This window comes from Halichoeres trimaculatus, unplaced genomic scaffold (genome assembly GCF_033239565.1).
Source record: "Halichoeres trimaculatus isolate MK-OKI-2021-1 unplaced genomic scaffold, fHalTri1.1 fHalTri1_scaffold_14, whole genome shotgun sequence".
NCBI classification, from domain to species: Eukaryota; Metazoa; Chordata; class Actinopteri; order Labriformes; family Labridae; genus Halichoeres; species Halichoeres trimaculatus.
In genome coordinates this window covers 2,978,674-3,002,717 of record NW_027437192.1, presented here as the reverse complement: position 1 = coordinate 3,002,717, position 24,044 = coordinate 2,978,674, and the positions used below count along the sequence as shown (strand labels likewise).

The 24,044-nt window shown below is 40.1% G+C and overlaps 1 protein-coding gene across 2 annotated transcripts in view; it reads left to right on the top strand.

Annotated features, from left to right (window-relative positions):
- grin2da (glutamate receptor, ionotropic, N-methyl D-aspartate 2D, a) overlaps nt 1–24,044 on the top strand; it is a 317,004-nt gene that overhangs the window by 162,137 nt on the left and 130,823 nt on the right. For both annotated transcript variants that reach the window (XM_074686909.1, XM_074686908.1), the window contains one exon: nt 6,178–6,318. In XM_074686909.1, the coding sequence (XP_074543010.1) occupies nt 6,178–6,318 (141 nt within the window). The remainder of the gene's footprint in view (nt 1–6,177; nt 6,319–24,044) is intronic.

Below are 24,044 nucleotides of genomic sequence, written 5' to 3'. Positions count from 1 at the left end.
TAAAGAAGATGTTTCTTTATTTATATCATGAAGAAAACAATAGTCATCAACTTAAATAACAACGTTTGGTTTTGTGAATCTTGCTATTATACATTCTCATCCTTTTTTTTCAGATTAATCGATTAACCGTGAATATAATCGTCAGACAAATGGATTACTAAAATAATCGTTAGTTGCAGCCCTACACAAAACGTTAGCCACAGCTGAGGCGGGCCTCCTAATTGGCTGTCTGCATAGGTTACACATGATTTTTGCTGCAGTCCTGCCGTGTAAGTGATCTGCAAATGTACAGAAAAAAAATCTGTCAGAGACGAGTCAGTTTGCCCTGAGCTCAGGCTGCTAGGTATAGAGCTATTATTGTAGCACCATGCCTCAGTCGCTACACATCCAACACCGTCTTTGGCTCTGTTGGATTATTTTGGAGCCTTGCAGTCCTTCTGTTCATCACCATTTATCACCTGGTCTTAATAGAAAAAAATGAAGTTTTTTATTTCAGTTTAACATTTCTTATTTTTGTGGGAAAAAAAGTTATAATATTGTCTACCTCCGCAAAATGATCCAAAAGAGCCAAAGAGAGTGCGGAAATCATAGTGGCTGAGGCACTGTGCTGGAATAATAGCTCCACACCTGGCAGCCTGAGCCTGGGAGTCTGAGCTCAGGGCAAAAAAACCCTCCTCTTAAAGACTGTTTTTTTTTCTACGCATTTGCAGATTACTTGCACAGCAGGACTGTAGCAAAAATAAAATATACAGAGCCGACAGTTGGACTCGAGTTGCAAATTTGATGACTTGCAACTTGACTCCAGCTTCAGGGTAAAAAACTCAAGACTTGGCTTTGCACAAAAGGCTGATTTGTAGCAAGTTAACTATGCTATAGGTTCACACTTGTAATGATTGATTGATTGATTGATTTACCTATCTCCAAGAGTGCCATAGGCCCCCTGACACCCTAGGTGACAGGCTTGGTTGAGCCAAGATCGTCTTTTCTTTTAAATGAGGAGGAAACAGAGATGGTCTTTCTTTGGACCAAATGATCCCCTTATAGACTTGGACTCCCTGAAAGAAAATGTTCAACCCTTTATTACCGACTTTGGCGTCACCATGGACCACGGTTTTAAACTCAACAAACGTATAAGCACAGTCGTTAAATCAGGCTTTTATTACCTTCTTCTTTTACCAAAAGTTGAGCCGTTGTTGGCTCTCTGTAACTTTTAAAACTGATTTTAAGATTTTATTGCTTGTTTTAGGGCTTCAAATGGAGCTGCCCCACGGTTATTGCTTTAAGCTACTGTTTTCTGTTTGGTTTTTTTTGTTTGTTTTTTATATTTCTAGTTGTTGCTTTTAGCTACTGTTTCCTTTTTTTAATTTTTTGATTTTTTTGTTGTTGTTTTTGATATTTATAGTTATTACTTTTAGCTACTCTTTCCTGTTTTTTTTTCTTTTTTAATTTTATTTTTTTGTTTGTAATATTTATAGTTGTTGCTTTTAGCTACTGTTTCCTGTTTTTTTTTTTTTTGTTATTTTTAATATTTATAGTTATTGCTTTTAGCTACTGTTTCATATATATATATATATATATATATATATATATATATATATATATATATATATATATATATATATATATATATATATATATATATATATATATATATATATATATATATATATAAATTATTATTATTATTATTATTATTATTATTATTATTTATAGTTGTTGCTTTTAGCTACTTTTCCCTGTTTTTGTTTTTTTGGTGTTTTTTCTTTTCTTTTCTTTCATTTTCTTTTTTTTTTTTTTGCAACAGAGATATTATGTACTGTTATGTACTTTGTTAATAACAGGAATATTGAAATGTTCTAAAAATATACTTTGATCTAGTAATTTTGGATTACATTCCAATCTTTAGAGTTTTGCGTAATAATCTTTGAGTTTACTGTTAATTTTAATAGGATCTATCATAACAACATTATTATTATATCATTATTGTTTAAATAATAACAGTTCTTTCAGTTTGAAGTTGTTTTATGTGCCATGCTAAAATTTTTCCAGACTTTTTCCCTTGATCAAAGATAGTATGCCCCAGTTTGATCTGATTACCTGCAGCCTTCAAAGCTAAACAGAGGGCTCAGCTCATGGAATAGAGGGAGTTAAAGTGAAAGACAGGACTCACCTTTCCCCCAGGTAAAAGTCAAACAACTTCTCAAGTGTATATGTCCGCAGTGCACTGATCTCTCTGATTGATCCAAAAAGTTGCAGTCATAGATCTTAAGCAAACTGCTAACACAGAGCGAACAGTGAACAGTATTACTGTCATTTAGCTGACACAAACAATTTTCTTTTTAAACTTTTGTTGAAGTGTTTTTAAACTGTGTTTTGTACGACCTCCTTGGGGCACCTTGAAATAAAATGTATTATTTATTGTTATTGTTATCTGCAGCTTAATGCAGTGTCTAATGTGGGAAGGAGGTCACAGAAAATTTTAATATAAGGCTGAACAAATGCCTGGTTATACAACAGGATACAAAGTTTATGCAGAAAGTTGTGCTCTTGTCTCACTCTGGTCTCACCACCTCCCACTTTGGTATTTTTGTCGTCCATGTGGGCTCAGATTTCATGAGTGTTGGTCTGGTGTTATTAACACTTAATGTAAGATAAACTCTTGGTAGGGACTGTAACAGGAAGCTGGGAAGGAAGGAAAACAAAGAGTGACAGAAATCAGAGGCTGATTTGGACACCTGTACAGATCTGATTGGATGTTTCCAGTCAGCTGATGCTGAATCACAAACGAAGCAGCTGGAGTCGGGAAGTTTTCCAAGCATGACTTCATCTGAACATCTTGTTTCTAAATGAATTCATGCACCGAGCAGCTTCTGTTCTGATAAACAAAATGCATCAGAGCCTCTGGCCTCAGTCTCAGGACGGTTTGATCCAGATCTGTCTTTGATCTGCAGGAAGCGAAGCTCTGCTTTACTACGGCTGTAAACTCAGCGTCTGATTGTGCATGTCACTAACTTTTACTATGTAGAATAAATATTTAAGAGCAACAGCAGGGCGAAGCAGGGAAGACGTCTGATGATGAGAACCTCATAAAACATTTGAATAAAGTCGTCTTCCGGCAGCTTCCAACAAGCTGGAGAGGGATGAGCGTGAGGTGAGGAGAGACGAGTTCAGGAGTTCATGAAGTGCTCTGCTCATGATTTAAGGTGCCGCAGATTTCCTGTTCTGCTCACGGTGAAATCGATTTGTGGTCACGGTGTAACAGGAAGTTCACAGTTAGCCTCACGTGTCCTGATGTTGCTGCTCTGAGACTTGGGAAGTGGGAGACTCCAGGAAAGAAAGTCGTCTCTAGATTCAGCAGATACTGGGTCGTCATGCTGAGGATCAAGCTGACAATTACCCCAGTGTTTTCAGTTTTTTGCTTGGACTAATGGCTGTAAATGCCAGTCTTTTAAAAAACAGTGGTATTTTAATCCCGCCGATGGATTTGGGATCCAGAGGGTTTAACTTCAAAACAAGCTGGACTTAGTTAAATGGACTTAATAAGCTTTGACTATTATTATTTACTATTTAGTATTGTTAATGCACTCAAAAAAAAAAATGTGCTGCTTCACTTTCTCACTTCTTCAGCAAAGTTCATTTCCAAACCCAAAAAATGGATCAGGAATCCGTATCGGCTGTCTAAGAGATGTTATCATTAAACATTTAGTATTAATTACCACATTAACACACACACAAATATACTCAAAATCTGTAGCACTAGCCCCATTTCCACCAAGCTGTCTGGTTTAGATCAGTATGGTTCAGTACGGGTTGGCTCGTTTGATCCTGGTCCTTGTTTGTGTTTCCACAGCCAACTGCACCTCCTCCTGGTAGGAGGCATGTCAGCCAGATGCTGATAGCTGCATCAGTTAAATAACAGCATAACCAAGGCTGTGAGCCACCAGGAGAAATACAGCAGCCGCTGTCGATGATTCTTTCCATAAGTGGTGATTACTCTAAGACTGCAAGAGAAGCTCAGCTTCCCCCTAAAAGTCCCTAAAAAAAAAGTGGTGATATGTTCTGCTGTGTGAACATTTCATTGGCGCTAGACTTCCTTCGTCTTTAATTCAGAATCAGCTCCTATCACAGGTAACTGGCTCCACCTCCTTCTCATTCATCCCCGCAGCGTCTCAGCGCTTTAACACAGTCGGACGCTGAGTGTCTTCTGACTTCAGCGGAGAAGCGTAGAGTGGGCTGTTCCACTAACTGGACGGTCATTGGATAAATGCTGAGCGTCTCTGGGGGTCTATGAGGCAGTGGGCTGGCCTGGACGCTGGGCTTCTGCATGATGATTGGATGATCTGTCTGAGGCTGAATCCCTTTTTGATTATTCGTGAAACGAGCCAGTCAGGGATTTTGAAGTATAACCCTCCGGAGCGTCTTCTCTGTTGTTCTGGACTGATCCTGAGGTTTTATCGATCCCCAGAGAGTTTACCTTTCTTAAAAATGACGAGTGTTGTGTTTAAAGATTCTCTCTCTTTTCACCAATAAGCAGCTACAGCTCCAGCTGAGGAGCTTTACCCCCTGTCACTCACACTTACAGCCTGCAGGTGTAGAGAGGAGCTCCTCCTGGTTAAAGCGGCTCAAGTCTTACACCTGCAACACAATGGGCCAAGGTCGTTTAAACAGTCTAGCTCTGCTGGCCATTGAGAGAACATCGGTAAAATCCCTGGAGAAAACACCTGGTTGGTACGACATCGAGATCATTTTCTTGAAAAGGAACGGAGGGTAGAATTTGTGTTTACATAAATAAACAAATTTATGATGTAGGCCAGAAAAAAATGAGCTTCGTCCCCTTGACTGACCAGCAGCCGCCACTGTTTTCCACCAATCAACAGACTGCTGTGTTTCCAGCTCCACTTTCTGGGATTGGATCAGTTTAGTGTGGCACCCCAACTGAAGGGTCCCAAAAAGTGGGATGGCTCGTCTCGGTCATCTGGGGATCTGTCCCAGGATTAGTAAAAGGAATTGCCATAAAATGTGCGCAGTACCAAGATGAACCAAATTAAACCGCTTTGGGGAAACGGGCTATTGAGTACTGATACCGATTGGCAGATCCCTCCAATCATCGGACTTCAGAGAGACATGCAGGTCACATCAGTGTTGGGTCGGTCCGTCAAAGACCATATCTGGATGCCAGAGCAACATACGAAATAGGTACAAATTTTGACATCTAAATCTGTTTTTGGAGGTCATAATGACGTTCAGCATTCAGACATCATTTGCAGACCAAGTCTAGACATCGATCAAACGTTCAAAAGGGATTTCAACATTCGGATGTTATTAGTAGACTTTTTTAAGATGTTAACCTGACCTCCATACGACGTCCGAAAAAGACGTAATAAAAACTTTATCTGCACCTTCAGGATGTCAAAAATGACGTTAAATATACGTCATTTCAACATCACATGGAGCGGTAGGCATTGGTACCGTATCGTTTCAAATGTGAAAGGTACCCATCCCTGTAGGCTTTACTGATCCGACCCGTACCAAACAGCACTGATCCGTACTGGACCACTTGGTTGAAACAGGGCTCAAGTCATCTTGAAATCGTCTCTCTTTTATATATTTACATGCTTATAATCCACATTTTGTTATTTCTACAGCGATGTTTTCTGAGAACACACTCTTCTTCTTTAACTTTATTTTCTTTAAACCAAAGTGAAGCAAACAGTAAAACTGTCACATACTCATAATCCAATTGAGAGACGATAAGGAGACACTTTGCTTATTGCTTGAAGTCTTGATTCACTGCTCCCTGTGCAATGAAGTGCAACACAACCAATACAAAAACCTAATTATTAGAAATTGGGCATTTCAGCAGCGTCTCAGTCGGTGTGATTACTTTCCATTTCCGTCAAGCCAGACATAATTTGAAGAGCAAAGATGAGAGTTATTTAAAATTTCATCCAGGGCAGCCTTGAGGTAAGACGTCCATTCATCCATATGTTCAGGGCCATTAAGCCTTAACCTGCTTGCTCTCCATTATGTGCCTTTATTCATGCAGCGACAGTCTTCCTCCCAGACAGCCTCGGCCTCCCTTTGTCCCAAATTTCCCCGGACCTCAGCGGTGTCAGAAAAGTCCTTTGAATATGTCCCAGCGTCTCCGTCTCATTTGTTCTCTTCCTAATCCTGCAGGCGCATTGCCAAAGGCGTCTCGGTGCTCACCCACGGCGCCATGGCTCTGCGGAGGGACCAAGGGGCCACCAGCCGGTCACAGTACGCCGGGAACTGCCAGAGCGACGGCAACCAGACCCACCGAGCGCTCGACAGAATCAGGTAAGAGGGAAGGAGGGAAGGAGGGAAGGAGGGAGGGTGACTTTGAATTTGGATGCCATCCTCACAGCAGAGGCAGCGAGCAAACAGCAGAGCGGTGCTGCTGAAAGGTAAATAGTGGCAGGCGGCTTTAATGATGGGATCACATTCAGGGCAGACCCACAGAGCTGAGTCATCCTGCTCTGGAAACAGGTGGATTGTTTCTGTAGTCGTTTTTAACAACCGCAGCAGTTCTCGCCTCCTGCTCTGACATTCAGCTTTGAAAAGTGAGACTCTGTGGTTTGTGAGTGGAACATGTTCCATCCAGACCCGCCCAGGTCCACATCAGACCACCAGACCCTCATGACGAGGAGATGAGTTAGGATAGCAACACAGCTAACACAGTCCACTAAGGATGAAGTGATACAGGGTACGTTGAAACAGATTTGGAACATTTAAGTGGCAAAAACAGCAAAGCTCTGGATAGATAAGGGCTACCCTTAGACACATTGATATGTGTTGAAACTAGATATTGAAAAGGTGTTAGAATTACCTTAAAGGTCCCATATCCTGCTCCTTTTCTGCAGTTTAATCTGGATCATTGACGTCTTCATGAAATGGTAGTAACATGTTTTGGTCCAAAAAGCCAATTAATCAAGCACAGCAGCATTGTTTCCAGGCTCTCATAGCCCCTCTGTTCAGAACGCTCTGATTTAGTGGGCGTGGCCTTCATATGTAAATGAGCCACCGCTGCTACCGCCCCGCTCTTCAGCGTCACTGAGAGCGACGCCACGAGCTCCGAGTGCACAATGTTTAGAAAACAGAGAAGCTTGTTTACCGTAACATTACAGGCCAAAACAACAGGCTAACTGCAGCTAAAGTTAGCATCCTGAAGCTAACACCGAGACAGGGGGGACACTGAGGAAAAGCTCTTCCATCTGCTCCACAGCACACAGCATTTAAAATACTCACATTTCCAGGGTCCCAGGTTTGTTGGTGGATGGTTGGTAGTGGGCCTGGATTCAGGACCAGTCTATTGGCTAGCCCTCTGTTGGACTGTCCAAAGTTGGAAAAGCAGTCGGCCGTGAAGTGACTAGCACACACATGCACAGTTTTACGGAGTGTAGCTGGAACATTTCCTGATAAATGAACTCTAGACACTTAGTCTGTCTTCTTCAGAGATGGGAAGCTTGAGCATGGAACTATGTGGCTGTTTACAGCCAAAAACAGAGCAGTGATGGCTCTTCAACTTTAGGGGGAGGGGAGTGGGCTGGGAGGGGGTTCAGGGGGTATCTGTTCCAGTTGACCAATCAGGTCAGACTTGCTCCTGATTGGTCAAAAAAGGGAATCGCTGTCGTCGGCAAATCCCCAAAATTCCAAACAGCTCGTTTTAGATCAGGATTTTACATTCACAAGCTCTACTAAGTACAGGTTTTGGCATTAAATATCACATTTTGTGGGCTGGGAGGAAAGACAAAGACCCACAAATTTCACTAAAAGACTTAAAGTGATTTTTGCATAATCTGGGACCTTTAAGTCAACACTGATCAGGTGAATAAAAGGATAAAAGGGGCCTGAGGGTACCCTGAAACAGGTCCGGAACAAATGATGAAAAGAAGGACAACAAAATCAGATATTTTGAAATAGTTACCACTGGTGGGATTGAACCCACGCTGAAAGTAAAACACGGATCATTGCGACTCTGCGTCCTGCACGATAGGGGGATTCCGTATTACGATTAGGGGGCGCTGTACTTTCAGGGGAAAATAATGACATGCCTGCATCTGGAGCGCAACACTGAATATGTGTGTCCTTTTTTCGTGCAGATCGGACAAAGTTTAAAAATGCTGAAATTTGAGCCCATGTTGTAGCCACACGCAAAAAAAAAAAAAATAAATAAAAATTGTGTTATGATTATTGATCTTCAATGTGTCTAGTATACTCAAGCCAAGTTTGGAGTCAATAAGTGAAAAATCTTCGGACTAGTTTGTTCAAACACGTAGCCTATAAATCCCCATTTACGATGTTTAGGTCCAAATAGCAAAGTTTGTGTTCGGAAATCACGTTAGTTGTAAGAGACTTTTTTGTAGGGCACCTGGAAATCTGGTGTACGTATTGTTACGTACACCAGATTTCAGGGCTGTAGCATAAAGTAGCCCAAGGGGCTGCAGTTTTTAGCCCCTAGAGGGCGCTATGGAGCATTCATTTTTGGGCAAGCAGTGGAATCATACATTTCTCACAAGGATTGAATTTTGGAGCTAGGTGTTTTCGCCTTTTTTCCAAGCGAAAGGCATGCAATTTTTGGTTAAAGGCGCATATGGAAAAAGAAGAAGAATCGCAAGGGTTTCAATAGGGCCCGAGCCTTGATTCTCGGGGCTTGGGCCCTTAAAAGATAGGCTCTTAGAGGTACCTCAACACAGACTGACAGAAAACAAACTTAAGGGTGCATAAACCAGACACACGTCAAGTTAAGTTTTATATGTTTTCAATTATGAAAACAGAGCTCACAGTTGAGGGTACCCAGTTAGAGGCGGCTAAGGAAGCCTTACCCGTGTGTCTGAGACGACAAAGTGGGAGGAGAACAAACCATCAGTGTCTGGGAATGCAGATCAGGAGGTTTTTATCTGTAGAGGATTGTTATGTAACGTCACAGACAGTGTTTGCAGGAGGATACTGGAGCTAAAACACCAGAGTTCTGAATCACTGGTTTGTGATTGCTTGAAGTCGATCCCTGTATTACCAGTTTTGCACGATAACTAAATATCTACATTAACATTTGAGTGCTGCTCTTCTGTACAGTGTTTCCAAACCTCTGAGCTCTGATTATATTTAAACGGACCAGTTTTCCTCCTCACCCTGTGGAGACTCTGACAGCGTGGAGGGAGGAGGAGAAGAGGAGCAGAGGTGAAACTTTTAACTGGATGCTTGATTGACTGCAGCAGCTCTTTGGCTCCTCTGGGGACGGTTCGGGGGATTCAGGTTTTCCTCTTTTTAACCGTCAAATATTCAGGAGCTGTTTTCTAACCTGCTGCCAGACGGGCTCTGGGAATATTTGTCTAAATTAACCAAAGTGGTTGTTGTGTTTAACGCTCATTTCCCAGCGGAGGGGGAGCTGTTTGCTCTGTGAATTCCTTCAAGGCAACTCACCGGGGTGAGTGTGAAACCCTGATCTCAGAGGATGATGTGGAAATGCCCTTGAGCAAAGCACTAAAAGTATCATGTGAGCGGCAGCTGTGTTGGCACTCAGAGTGAACTGAGGATGAGAGGAAGTGTGTCAGGGGAAGAAAAGAGACGGCATCAAAAACCCTCTCAGGCGAAGAAACAGGATGTGAACAAAGCGGGACATTTCGTGGGATTAAAATTAGCATCATAAAGACAGGAAGTGACACATGAGCTGGAAACTTTCCAGAAGTGAAGAGTGTGGGTGCGTTAATTGCTTCAAATGAGCGAAATACCAGCGTGGGGGTTGGGTGTCTGCAGCTCAGGTGGCGGAGCGAGATGTCATTAATTTGAGGTTTTCTGGTTCAGTCCGTTCCATCTGTACTCCAAAAAGGATCCTTCTGATTTCAGGATGTGGGGCACATCAACCCTCCTGTCTGCGGTCAGTGTGGATAAAATGAGACCACTTACTGGATAACACTTTAAAGTTGAAGGTTGACAACTCTGCAGTTCCTCGCTGCAGATAGATTGAGGAAGGAGAGGAAAGAAAATTTCACTTTTTAATCCTGTGAGTTTAAAAATACATTTTGAGGAGAGCATGAGTAGTTCACCTGGAGGTGTGCTCACCTGATGTGGGGGAATCACTCAGAATAGATTATAGCAGCTGAAACTGGGGACAGATTGTTCCAGTTGGAGTGGGGCTGCCTCGTTTTCAAGCCTCAATCTGTGTCCTGGTTTAAATCATTTTATTTCTATTAAAACAAATCTTCAAACCTGCAACACTTTTCTGTTTGTTTATCAGTCAGTGGAAAAGCTGTTGCTGCATTAAAGGCGCTGTTACAACTTCAGGTTAAGGTGCCATGTAGATATCCTGTAAAATGATAGTGGCAGTTGGAGAATACATTCAATCTGTCCATCTGGGGAAACATCCGGCCTTGCACCAGTTAGCACTGACATGCTACAGGCTTCTAAGTGTTTTTTCATTGATCTGGTGATTGTCAGAGCATTTGTGGTGGTTTACTAGGCATGTTGATGATATTGCTTCTTTTTTAAAGCATGAAACTGTCACTGTCTCACTTTTCTCAGAGCTCCTGTGCTAAAAAGTGGAGTGTTTACAAAGTTATCGCTGCAGCAACAAGAAAGTAGCAGTTGCTGAAGAGACAAAGAGAGACTAAGAGGGGAATTTCAGGAGGAATCACAGCAGCAATCAAGAAAACAAAAGTAACAAAGTGTATAGAAAAAAAAGCTCCATAAGAAAATAGATGCTGACAGCTTGTCCATCATTGTCCAGTCAGCCAGCCTCCACCTCCACAGGGTCCAGGACTGAGCTTCTTCAGCAGTCTGTTCAGTCTCTGTCTCCTGGATCCTGTCTGCTCACAGCAGGTGAAGCTCTTCCAATGTGGTGTTGGTGTCTGGTGTTAGCTCTGTTAGCCATGTCTGTGAATAGCATGATGCTACTCTGCCCTCTGGTATTCCCTCTGTTGCTGGGTTAGCACAGCTAGCTCGTCCATCTTAATGGAGATAGATCTTACGTTCCCAATAACGATGGATGGAAGGACAGGTCCATGTCGTCACTTCTTAGCTCACACCTGAGAACCAGCACATCATCCTCACCTCCTTCTCCTCACCTTGTGGGGAAACAACCGGCCTTGCACCAGTTAGCATTGACATGCTATGGGCTGCTAACAGCTGATTTCACATGTGAACAATGCAGCCATGGTTACATGTAGGATCTCCAGACAAACACAGGAGCAAAAATAGTAAAAACATAAATGATGAAAAAGAGGTGAAAAAATTACAAGAAACCAACCAACAGGGCAGCGCCTAGCAACATCTGACATGGTCATGACATGGCCTCTTCCAGCCATTTAGCGGAGCTATAGCTTGAAAGCTTTACCCAGAATGCCTTTGTGAATTGTAACCAAACAGATATTGTTACCATGGGTGAGGAGGAAACACAGTTGATTGCTTTGGAAACCAGCGCTGGTTGATGCGGCTTTGCAGCAAAGTCAGACTGTGACCTTCATCTCTAGCAAACGCTAATTGAGCTCCTTCTTAAAATACTGTTAGAAAAACTTGACCTGCCTATTGAAAAACTGATGTTTGAACACCTTTTTTTTCCTGTGATACCTGAAAAGCCTGTGCAGTGTTTCCAATAACACCCTCAGAGTAACACCAGCACCTGTGAAGTCCCTCTTTAACGAAGTAAATCAGGGTTTCTCTGTCTCCTCTAATTATAGGGGAGGTGAAAAACATTCTGGTAAATTCAGCTTCCTGTAAAGATGCAGATGAGTCAGTCTGAAAAGCTAAATTACAAACAGTTAACGCAGAAAATAACAGATTGCTGCAGATGTGACAGATTGATGACAGTGTCAGAGAAACCGTCGATGCGCAGAAATCAACTTCGCCTGCAGATGGATGGTTACCGCAGGTCGCCGCCTGCTCTTTTTAATGAAGTGAGGAGGTTTATTTTCAACTCGGCGAAACATTTCGTGCCCTCAGAACACGGCTCCTGAACGCTCTCAATCAGCAGCGCAGGTTGTCTGTCACGCTGACAGGCACCGGGGCTCATGGGAGTCTCATGGAGAGGCGGTGATAGCCCGCGCTGCTACGGCATGAATGACACCAGGAACACGTGAAGGGTTTTTACTCTCCAGAGACATTAAGGCCGCTCCAGAAGTGGCTCTTCTCTGGATGAAGTGCTGCTGACACCGAGGTTAAACCCATCCTGTGTGAGTATTTGTTGATTGTGAGGCTTCGTTCTCATGTCGACGGTTTTATTCTGGGAGCTCAGGGTGCCTCTGAAGGTTGATTTGGAGTTTGTCTGAATGATGCTCTCAGAGAAATAAATGTCTCACATGTTGTTTTAGATCTCAACAAACCCATATGTGATTCTTTGAGCTGTTTACAAACTTTGATCATAGTCAGGTTGGTTGGTGATTGACAGATAAGAGCATTGATACATCCCAGACACGACCAGGGATCTGAAACTTTTACTTTCATGGGAGCCGTTTTACATCAGCTCAACTGGATTTAAGGCATTCCAGAGCCCCAAAATCAACTCAATACAGCATAAAAAATGCTGAATATAGTAAAAATCTTGTGAAAAAATATCAAACCTAAATGCTTTTTTTGTTCTATTAATTTTACATGTGGTGTAATAGTTTTTGTTGTTTTAAATTTTAAATATTTTGCAGAATTTATTAAATATGTACAGATTTTGAAATATTTATGTAAAAAAAAAAAAAAGGAGAAAATAAATAAAAATTTGAAAAAAAAGAATAATTTTGAGTTTTAAAAAAATGCAAAAATTTCTAAATATTTGGCAAAAAATGTTATTTGCAAATCATTGTTCACATTTTTTTAATTTAGAGTATCTATTGATTTGTGCAACTTTAAGAAATATTTGCAACTTTTTGAAATAAAAAAAATTGGGAAAGATATTGAATTTCAAACAATTTTGAAATTTTCAAAATCTTAGAAATTTCGAAAAAATGCATAAAAAAATTCAAAGACTTGAAATTTAAAAAATGTTAAAACAAAAGCAAGAAAAAGAAAAAAAATTAAAACAAATTTTGAATTTTGTAAAGTAATGCAATTTTTTTTAAATATTTGCAAAACAAAAATTTCTTTTGCAAATCAATGTTTTCAAATTTTTCAAATTCCAAGTATTTTTTTTATATTTCTGATATTATATATTTTAGCATTTTTTTAAATAAAGAAACCTTAAAAAAAAAAAAATTCAAACAATTTTGAATTTTTTTTAAACGTTTGAAATTTCAAAAAGTTGCAAAATATTCGAAAAATCTTGAAATTTTGAATATTTGCAAATAACACAAAACTTGAGATTTTAAAAATGTGCAAAAACTGCAAAATATATTTCAAGATTTTGAAATTTAAAATTGTGAAAAAAATTGATCAATTCCTTGATGTCAAGATTTTGCAAACATGAGAAAAAAAATGTCACAAAACGTGTAGAATTGTACTTAAATTCTTTCACATAAGTTAATATCTTTGCTCAACTGAACTTTTTTAGCTGAAAATGTTTTGCCACACATCACACATGTATGAAGCCTGCACGTCGGCAGTTAATTGAATCCAAAAGCTACAAGGAGCCATTGCAAAGGAGTCAAAGAGTCTCATGAGGCTTGCAGACTTTTGAACATGGCAGAGCAGCTAAATCTGTTTGTAGCACAACCTTTTTACTCGTGTTGATCTGTTTTATCAGAGGAAAAAGATTTGCAGACTATCATGGCACTCTGCTGCTAACACAGATCAGGGATCAGATAAATCCCCAAACAGCCAACAGCTCGTTACACCTTCTGCTTGACTGCAAGTGTAAAATTGCCGGAGCTGCTTTCTTCCTGTCGCTTGAATGTGACAGAGTGAGACGCTTAGTTTGGTGTGATTTCAGTCACCATTATCGCCACAAGAAGATCCTGTAAGTAGCTGCTCTCAGAGACGGTGAGGTTACACCTGAGGAGGAAATGTGGTGCTGGAGAAAAAAGCCGGTCTGTTTACACCTTTTCAACCACAGGTTTCCATGGCAGCTCAGCGGGTGGACTGAGACGAATGCCAATCCAGTGCTGAGGCTTCTGCACTTGGCGGTGGACATCAGAGACACGGTATGCGGACATAATTTGCTGTCAGCTCGGATAGATTCAGCAGCAGAGTCCTTCACACATGTGTTCATTAACATCCCCAATCAATCAAGAAGGCCTGCGCGTGTGAATGCTAATGTCTGGACTTTATCCTGTCAGCATTGAACAGTTAGAGTGTCCTAAGGCAGGATTTCTTCATTGATCTGGTGATTGTCTGAGCATTTGTTGTGGTTAACTGGGCATGTTGATGATATCGCTTCTATTTGAAGACATGAAACTGTCACTGTATCACTGTTCTCAGAGCTCCTGTGTTAAAAGTGGAGTGTTTACCAAGTTATCGCTGCAGCAACAAGAAAGTAGTTGGATTATGTTGCAGAAGAGACACAAAGAGACTGAGAGGGGAAATTCAGGACGAGTCACAGCAGCAATCAAGAAAACAAAAGTAAGAAAGTGTACAGAAAGGTCAAAAAGCTCCGTAAGTAAATAGATGCTGACAGCTTGTCCATCATTGTCCAGTCAGCCAGCCTCCACCTCCACAGGGTCCAGGACTGAGCTTCTTCAGCAGTCTGTTCAGTCTCTGTCTCCTGGATCCTGTCTGCTCACAGCAGGTGAAGCTCTTCACATGTGGTGTTGGTGTCTGCGGTTAGCTCTGTTAGCCATGTCTGTGAATAGCATGATGCTACTCTGCCTTCTGGTATCTCTCTGTTGCTGGGTTAGCATGGCTAGCTTGTCATCTTACGTTCCCAATGAAAGGACAGGTCCATGTCATCACTTCTTAGCTCACACCTGAGAACCAGCACGTCGTCCTCACCTTCTTCTCCTCACTTTGTGGGGAAACATGCGGCCTAGCACCAGTTAGTATTGACATGCTATGGGCTGCTAACAGCATGTCTAATGTTAGCTCTGTTAGCCATGTCTGTGGATAGCATGATGCTACTCTGCCCTCTGGTATTCGCTCTGTTGCTGGGTTAGCACAGCTAGCTCGTCCACCTTATTGGAGATAGATCTTACGTTCCCAATAACGATGGATGGAAGGACAGGTCCATGTCGTCACTTCTTAGCAAACGTCGTCCTCACCTCCTTCTCCTCACCTTGTGGGAAACATCTGGCTTTGCACCATTTAGCCCCAACATGCTACAGGCTGCTAGCAGCTGATTTCACATGCACACAATGCGGCCATGGTTACATGTAGGATCTCCAGACAAAACCAGTTTGGTGTCCATGACCAACAAATGAACCATACAAAGTGATGACCCACTCTAAATGCAAAAATGACGAAAAAGAGATGAAAAAATTACAAGAAACGGACAAAGAAGACAGAGCTGCTGTAACGGGCAGCTACAATTGGGTGGCACCTAGCTAGATTCTACATTCTTTACCAGTGTGATGCTAACAGACGCTAACGGTTCTACCCACTTTATGATCTGTGGTGTCAACAAACAGAAGCTTAACTCCTTGAACTCCTTATATCAGTTCAAGACATAGATTGTATATATTAAAAAAAAAAAAAAAAAAAAAGTTATCTTGCTGGACTTGAAGTGGGGTTGCCACAAAACTGCTCCCCCTGGTGGCTGGCTGCAGTATAGGTCAAAATATCTCTCTCTCCAGCCATTCCAGTTGGGCTGTGGTCAAACTTTAAAAATTAATACACCTGGTAGAAATGTTTATCACATCTGATTGTCATTGGATGGTAGAGGTTAGAAATGAGGCTTTACGTCACGTTTAACGATGATTGACAGCTGCCGTTCTTATGTAGTTTTTTTAGGGAATAGTAAAATATGTTGGGAGGGAGAGCCAAGAATAGATTGGACCCTCCCAAGAAATAAAAATTGTTTTGGTCACCTGGCTCCACTCAGATTCTCTACTGTGCAGACTCTGGCTGCACAATGGCAGTACCTGTGATGGGATATTTTGGCTTCAAAACCACACAATGGTCAAAGGCAGAGTGAAGCCTCTGTGTAATTTATCATCTACTGTAAAACTGAGACCTTCTTTAAATAGATGAACCAAGAAATGATGAATTTTACGATGTAGATTTAGGAGCTCTTTGCCAGGGGTCATTTAGCTTTCACTGCTGTCTACACCAGAATAACTCAGGCTGGCTGCTGTCCTCTGAGACATAAATCCCATAAAGTCATCAGTCATTGATAGTCGATGATTGAAGACGGGAATTTGGCAGAAATCTTTGTTTTGTATCCTGATATCAACCTTGTCGGGGCTTTAAACTCAGCGATTCTCAGATCCATACCGTCCCATTAGCATTGGAGTTAAATGGTGTTGATTTATGGAGCCCCTCTTTGCTTCCAGTGCTCTTCTGTTTAAACCAATAACACTGAACGAACGGTAAACACAGCCAGCCCTCAGTGAATCTCCTCTGAATAATTATGTGTTTACAGACCAGTGTTGTTAATTATCGGACAGATTTATGAACTTAACGGCTCTTTGCTCTGTCGCCAGCTCAGCTTTAATGTTTTTCACCAAGATCTGAGTAAAGGAGAACATTACACAGATTTAAAAACTGTAAACACGCTCATTCTTCAGCGTCTTTGTGTCATAACAGTCTTCATTAGTCAGTCACATTACACTTACACGCTCTGACAGCCGAGACAGACGTGGACATAAACGGAGAGCTGCATGGCTGCGTTCACCATAAAATCAAAAATCTGGAGGAAAAACCAGCTGCTCACGGAGTCACAAAAAGATCAGGATGGGAAGTGTGTGAGGACCGAGGAGACAGGAAGTGTGTAAGCTGAAAGTTTGTCAAGCAGAAAGTGGAAAGAGAAGAGAGGATGGATAAAAATAGTGGAGATGAGACAGAGGCAGAGATAAGCATGATGCTACTGATGGTGATTGGTTTGCTGCTTGCTGGGGAATCATTTTACTGACTCTGGAGAACGACATGAGTCAGAGCCATGACACCAATGAAATACATGAACAGGTTCAGCCCACAGGGGACGTTATCACATCCAACACTGGAAATGCTAAATGAGAACGTTTCAGCCAAGACTTTGACTGTTCGGATCAGGAAGTTTCAGGATGGCTTATGTCCAAGTTTTCTAACAAACAAAGCACCGCTCATGTAAGAAAACAAAACTGAGCCTCATCCATTCATCTTAAATGGTTTGATGAGTGTGGCTAAAGCTAGCAGACCAAGCAACTTGAGCTCAAGATACTCAAAAAATGCTTTGTGCAACATAAAACTAGCCATCATCTGTTTGTTTACATCCAAGCAAAGCATTTATGACATCACCCATTTGTTCCAGATGCAGAGATTTCGAGCCTGTTGTTGACTGCATGATATTGGAAAGCCTGAACTCAATGTAGCTTTGATTAAGTTTGGATGAGGTAAAGAGGTGAGCCTTTAGCATCTTTACAGAACAGAACAGGATGCCCAACTCTCAGTTTAGACAGTTGTGGCCTTGAATAGGTAAAACTTGTAGGTTTGATAACTTCAGCAATGATAAAATTCACCGGGCACAGTGTGTGCCCAAAGATAAACAGTGGAATCAAACCCAAAACATTTCTGATCCAAGTTGTTGACATGTACTTTCATTGTTATTATCTGCTGTTTTGGTTTCTGATGTTTCTACAGCCAGCCTCAAGTGGACACTCAGGGAACTGCAGTTTCCTGCACATTTTTAAACAGGGACTTGTTAAAAATGTAAGAAATCAAACTTCTCCCAGAAAAAGTGATGATAGCTAGTGGTTTAAATCATTTTGCTAACATGACTGACACAACATAAGATTGTTTTTTTTAAAGGATTAAATTTAACATATTGTGGTGATGTCACCCATTTGTTTCTGATACAGAGTTTTGAAGCCTTTCATCAATGGAGTTCATGTTAAAAGTAATGAATTCAACCTTGCTTGAGTTGGGATCAGGTTAAGAGGCAGGTCTTCAGCCTTTTTGCAGACAGCTACAGTGTGCTCACCTGTCCATCAAGTTAGCTATGCCCTTATATGGGCAAAACTTGTAGGTTTAACAACAAATAGTCAAAAAAAAAAAGAAAAAAAATCCCATGGAAGAGAAGTAAACCATTAAAATCACAGCTGTTTTCTGAACCATGTTTCTCCATGCTGTAATGTTTGGCTTAGTGTGTATGCAGATTCTGATGTTTCTGCAGCCAGCCTCTAGTGTACACTCAGGGAACTGCAGTTACCTGCACATTTTTAAACAGGGGCTAGTTTAAAATGTGAGAAATCAAACCTCTCCCAAAAAAGTGACGATATCCAGAGGTTTGAGCCACTTTGCTGACATGACATTGACACAATGCAAGATTGGATTAAAATTGAATGTAGTGTGGTGGTGTCACTCATTTGTTTCTGATATAAAGTTTTGAAGCCTTTCGTCGATGGAAGTCATGCTAGAAGTACTAAATTCAACCTTGCTTGAGTTGGGATCAGGTAAAGAGGCAGGTCTTCAGCCTTTTTGCAGACAGCTACAGTGTGCCCACCTGTCCATCATATGAGCTATGCCCTTATATGGGCAAAACTTGTAGGTTTAATAACAAATGGCCCTGAAAGAGAACTTAGTCTTGGAGACCCCAACTGTTTTCTGAACCATGTTTCTTAATGCTGTGATTTTTGACTTAGTGTGTCCACAGTTTATGATGTTTCTGCAGCCAGCCTTCAGTGGACACTCAGGGAACTGCAGCCTTTAAGCACAACTCCAGGTTTCCAACTGTTTGGACAAGAGGTTGCTGCTCAGTTGTCCCAGCAGCTCTAACTAGTGGTAGGGGACTGCATTACAGATGAGACAAAGTTTCTTTATACATTTTTTAGTCCACTACACCAGTGGTTCCCAGACTTTTTTTTCAGGTGACCCACATTTTTGGGGAAACGAGCCGTGGTGACCAAATCCAAAATATGTCATCGCTAAATTGACAGGATAGCAGTGCAAAGATTTTAAAAAAGGGTTCTTAATCATGTTTCTGCATCATATTACATCTTTTGTACCAGCTAACAGGCCTAACATATTTGACAAATGCATTACAGCTCTGTTAGGTTTACACTCTGAAAATACTCACATTTTTACTGTGATGGGTTAGCCTGCTTGCTTTCCAGAATTGTATCCCAGTCATGTGATACTCGGGACAAGATATTAAAATGCAATGTTCATCAAGAACAAAAGTGCAGCTGGTGCCCGTCCCTCTGACTTTAGACTGGTTTGGCTTTGGTTGTTTGAGTAGCGCCAGCTCATGGCTTCAGACTTTTGAAAAACAGTTACATATTTCCAGTTACAGTAAACATTGTTGATGACCCTTCATAATGAAAACATAACCAGCTATGAGAGTGTGAGGAGCCAATCGTCATTAAACAAATCATTGAGGGGAGATTTCTTCTGGTTAAGTAAAGCACGAGTTTTGTGGAAACATTTAGAAAACTAATTTGGTGACCCATAAAAAATCTCTGGAGACCCACCTTGAGGCCAGGACCCAGACTTTGGGAATGACTGCACTACACTGTTAAAATTAGACCATAAATGATTTTAAATCAATAGACTCATAATTAGAGGTCTACGGCATACTGACTCGTTCATCACAATATAAAAAACACACATACTAGCAAGTTTAGAAAAGAAATACTGAAAATGGACTTGAAATTATATTTATTATACAATCAGTGGGCAATGTACTCTTAACTCTGAGCGTACTCAGTAGCGCTTTGGCGCCATCTACCCCCGTGGAGGTGCAGAAGTCATAGTTTACTTCCAGCTTGGTGTAAATCTGAGTTTTTATTCTATTTTTATTCTTAAATTGATATCAAGAGTTGAAATATCAATATTGTACTGGAGGTTAAAGTATCACGATATATTGCTGTATCGATATTTTGCACATGGTGCCAAAATGTCATTGTTAAGTCGACAATGTGATTATCCCCAATATGGAGATTCACTTTTCAACAGCTCCTGTGCCTGGTAGTTATGTTTCCAGCTTTGCAACTTCTTTTGTTCGGCAAAACAGTGTCTGATTGAGTAATTTCTACAAATGATCCTGAGTCCATCAACTGTAAAGGGAACCATTTTTAGTTTTCTTCTGATGAGTTAGGTTTGTCTAGTCATTAAAGTAGAGTCTGCAGGATTTTCCTAAAAAATAAAAACATCAACTTTTACAGGAATAATCCTGCTCTTTACATGTGTCTCAGTGTCTGTGTCTGCCTTGAACCCTCTCCTAAGCCTGTATGTGTATATTTTAGTTGTATCAGGATGTTTCTGGGTAGAGACTAAGCATGGCTTCATCAGCCAATCACAGCCCACCCAGACTTGTCTCTGGGGATCTAACTTTTGATGCGTGACTCTTTGGAAACACACAAAATTCTCTTCATTCTTGTAAAGTTCAAAATTCACAGAGCTTTTTGACTGTGACCTCCAGGGATGAACAGGAAATTATGAGTCCAACCTTAGTTTGACAAACAAGCTTTCAAAAGCTGACTTTTTAATTATCTTGCAGGAGAAACACACAATGCAGCTGTGTTTTTATTCCAGCAAATGTTGCAATACTTTGAATACTTCTGCAGTGACATCAGGTGCTCTGTGCAGACGTGGAGCACAGTGTGGAAGAGAAGATGATGACGGTTTGTTGCAGTCGTCAAGGACGATGATCAGGGCCTCGTTTGGTCGAGAGGCCGTGAAAACTTTGGTGTCAGACGACCTTGAACGCACAGTCCGAGCTCAAAGCCGCGGTCACATCCTGACTCAAACGATTAGAAACACTCCGCTCGGCAGACATGCAGAAGAAGAAGAAGGGCCGACAGGTTTAAAGAGGATTTAACGCCTTCAGACGGCAGAGACACTGAGTGCATCATAAGTGAATGAGTAAAACACACAAGTGTGGACGACATGGAGGATTTGCAGAGGAGGATCAAACAGAGAAACCAGAACGAGGAAATCTAAGAAAAACTGACGAAGAAAAGGATAGTTTCTATTTTCTATTTCTGTTTCTGTTGCGTTAAAGATTTCAACATAAAAGTCTCGCTGCTGTGAAGCCTCAAATGGAAATATAGGACAGAAAGCAGAGAGAATAATGAAGCTGTTTCTATTAGCGTTAATTTAACACTGCTACGAGGAAACAAGAGAACAAAAACTGAAGGAAACAGTGAGATGGAGAAGGAGCGAGATAAGGCAGGAGGAGCTGGGAGAATAAAAAGAGTCAGAGTCTGAGTGAAGCTGGGCCCCTCAGGGGGACCGGCTGCTCATCTGGAGTGGAGGAGTGTCACACACCGCCTGCTCTCTCTGTCTCACTGTTTTAATAACCGGCCACGGTCATCCTCAGCAGCCACAACCTCTCCAGACAACCAGAAAAGCAGTCTTTACTTCCCCCTCGGAGCTTTCCGGGAGCTCGGGAACCTTATTGCTCCGTCCTTTATTGAGATTTTCACCTCCCAGTGCCTCTGCTCTGCTCCTGCTGCACAGCAGAGGAGGATGTACTGACATTAAAGCTCCTGTGGGATTTTTTTAGCTTGTGAAACAGACTGAAATCAGAAGTGATGTCTCCTTGTGATCTACCGAAGCAACAGGATAAAACATAAAGCCTGTGATGAGCCTAAATAAAATAAAAGATATAGAAATATAGATTTTTTTTAATCTTTCTTACAGATGGTATTGATGATTAAAGACATTGACACAAACTAGAGTCATGGGTTAACATTTTGTCCAAGTAAATCTTCATCCCATCTGTGAAATCTGGTAGTAAATACAGATTTTAATTCTCTGTGGATGAATAAATTTAACTGACAACGTGCTGACCCGACATACATGTATGATATGTCGCAAAACATTAGCAAACAACAAAAAATGACAATTGAGTAAAATTAAAGATAAATGTAATTAAAATTAAAGTATTATTTTAAAGTTTTTGACAATGTGAGGAATTTCACTCTTTTTAAATTTGACAGGTTTTCAAATTTGAAAAAAATGCATATTTTATATTAAAAATGAAATTTTAAAATATTAAAAAATTCATTTTTTTCTTTTTAAAAAATGAATTTTTGTAAGGATACAAAAAATGCTTATTTTTGATGAAAAAAAATAAATTTAGTTTCTTTTTAAGAAATGCACATTTTATATATTAAAAATGAAATTTTGAAATATTTGTATCTATATTTAAAAAAAATAGAATTTACAAAATTTCTAAATTCTCAGGAACTTTTGCAAACTTTTGAAATTTTGAAATTGTCTAATTTTTCAACTTTTTTGAAATTTTAAAATTTTTGCAGACTTTAAAATTTAAAAATTCTATTTGAAATTTAATTTCAGATTTCTTGTAAATTTTGCAGGGTTTCTTAATTTTTTTTTAATTTTTACAAACACCAGATTCCTTAAAATTTGTGAATTTTTTGCAAATTTGTGAAATTTTAAAATTGTTTGAAGTGTTTACTAATTTTTGATGTTTCAAACTTTTTAATTAATTTATTTTTTTATTTTACAATTAAAAAAAAAAAAAAACAGAAATCACATGTACATTTCCATAAATTCAAAATTTCTTATTTTGTCAATCATTCACTTGATTAAAGGTATGTATAGATTTTCTTTCTTTTTTGCACTTATAGCCCTCATTGCGAAGATAGATTAGATTTTGCGGCTCTGAAATGACTTTAATCCAGGTGAGCTGAGGCAAAAAGGCTCCTGTGAAAGTAAAGGTTGCAGACCCCTGGACTAGATCAACACAGATATACGATGTGTGACTTTGTCCACAGGAGGCGCCATCACAGGAGGTTTAAAAAGCTCACACTAAAGCACCTCAGGGCAAACAACCTACAGGAATATTTACCAAGTGTGAACCATTAGAAAATAATGATGAAAATAAAGGTGAGAAAGTCGCTCTGACTCAGCTCTCAGATAAGATTCAATCAGATGATGGTGCTGGGAGTTTGGGACGGCAGATTGCATCAGACGAAAGCTGCTAATTAATTACAGCCTGATAGTAAATACAGTGAGGAGGTCAAACTTAATGTTTCACCCCTTCTCGTGGATTAAATGTGAGTTTGAAGCTGCCTGGTCTATCTTTAGCCGTACAGCAGATGCCTCGGTAGAAGGAACTTCTTTTCTGTGTCTCGTTTTCACACCTTCCCTCGCTGCTCATCAACATGTCTGCTCGTCACCTTCCCATCTGTCGGGTTTCCTGCTGTTATTAGTCTGTGTTCCCTCTCTGTCTCTGCGCTCCTCTTTGGCTCACACCAAGAATCAAATGAGTCACTTTTTCTTTTCTTCCATCCTTTTCTTCCTTTTGCTTTCTTAAAATATTTGCTCATTGAGGTAATTTTCTTGGCTCACTTGTGGCCCCTTAGTACCAACTGAGCATGGTTTAAAGTCCACAGCCTACCTGAGTATTGTTGCTGACCATGTCCATCCCTTGTTGAGCACAGTGTACCCATCTTCTGATGGCTACTTCCAGCAGGATAACGCTCCATGTCATAAAGCTGGAATCATCTCAGACTGCTTTCTTCAACATGCAACTTTTACTTTCATAAGAGACATTTTTCCTCTGCTCAGCTGAATTAAAGTCAATCAGGAGCCACAAAATCTACTTTATCTTCACAATAAAGACTATAAAGTGTATTAAGTTTTATACAAAATAAAATCTAGTGACATAAGTAAACAATAAGTGATGAGTTGAGTAAAATTATAAATAAGTTTAATCAAAATTAAAGTATTATTATATATATTTTTTGTAAATTTATTAACTTTCAACATTTTTTAAGTTTGGTAATTTTTAACAATGCATTTTTTTAAGGTTATGAAACTTTTCTAAACTTCTACAAATTTTTGAAAATTTTAAAATAGTCTAATTTTTCATTTTTTTAAATTCCAACATTTTTGCAGACTTTTAAAATCATACTATTCTGTTTGAAATTTTTGTTTATTTTGGATATTTAAAAAAAGAAAATTTAATGTTTTGTAAACATCAGATTCCTAAATCTTTTTGAAATGTTTACAAATTTGTGACATTTTAAAATTGAAGTTTTTGCTTATGTTTGAAGTTTCAAACTTCT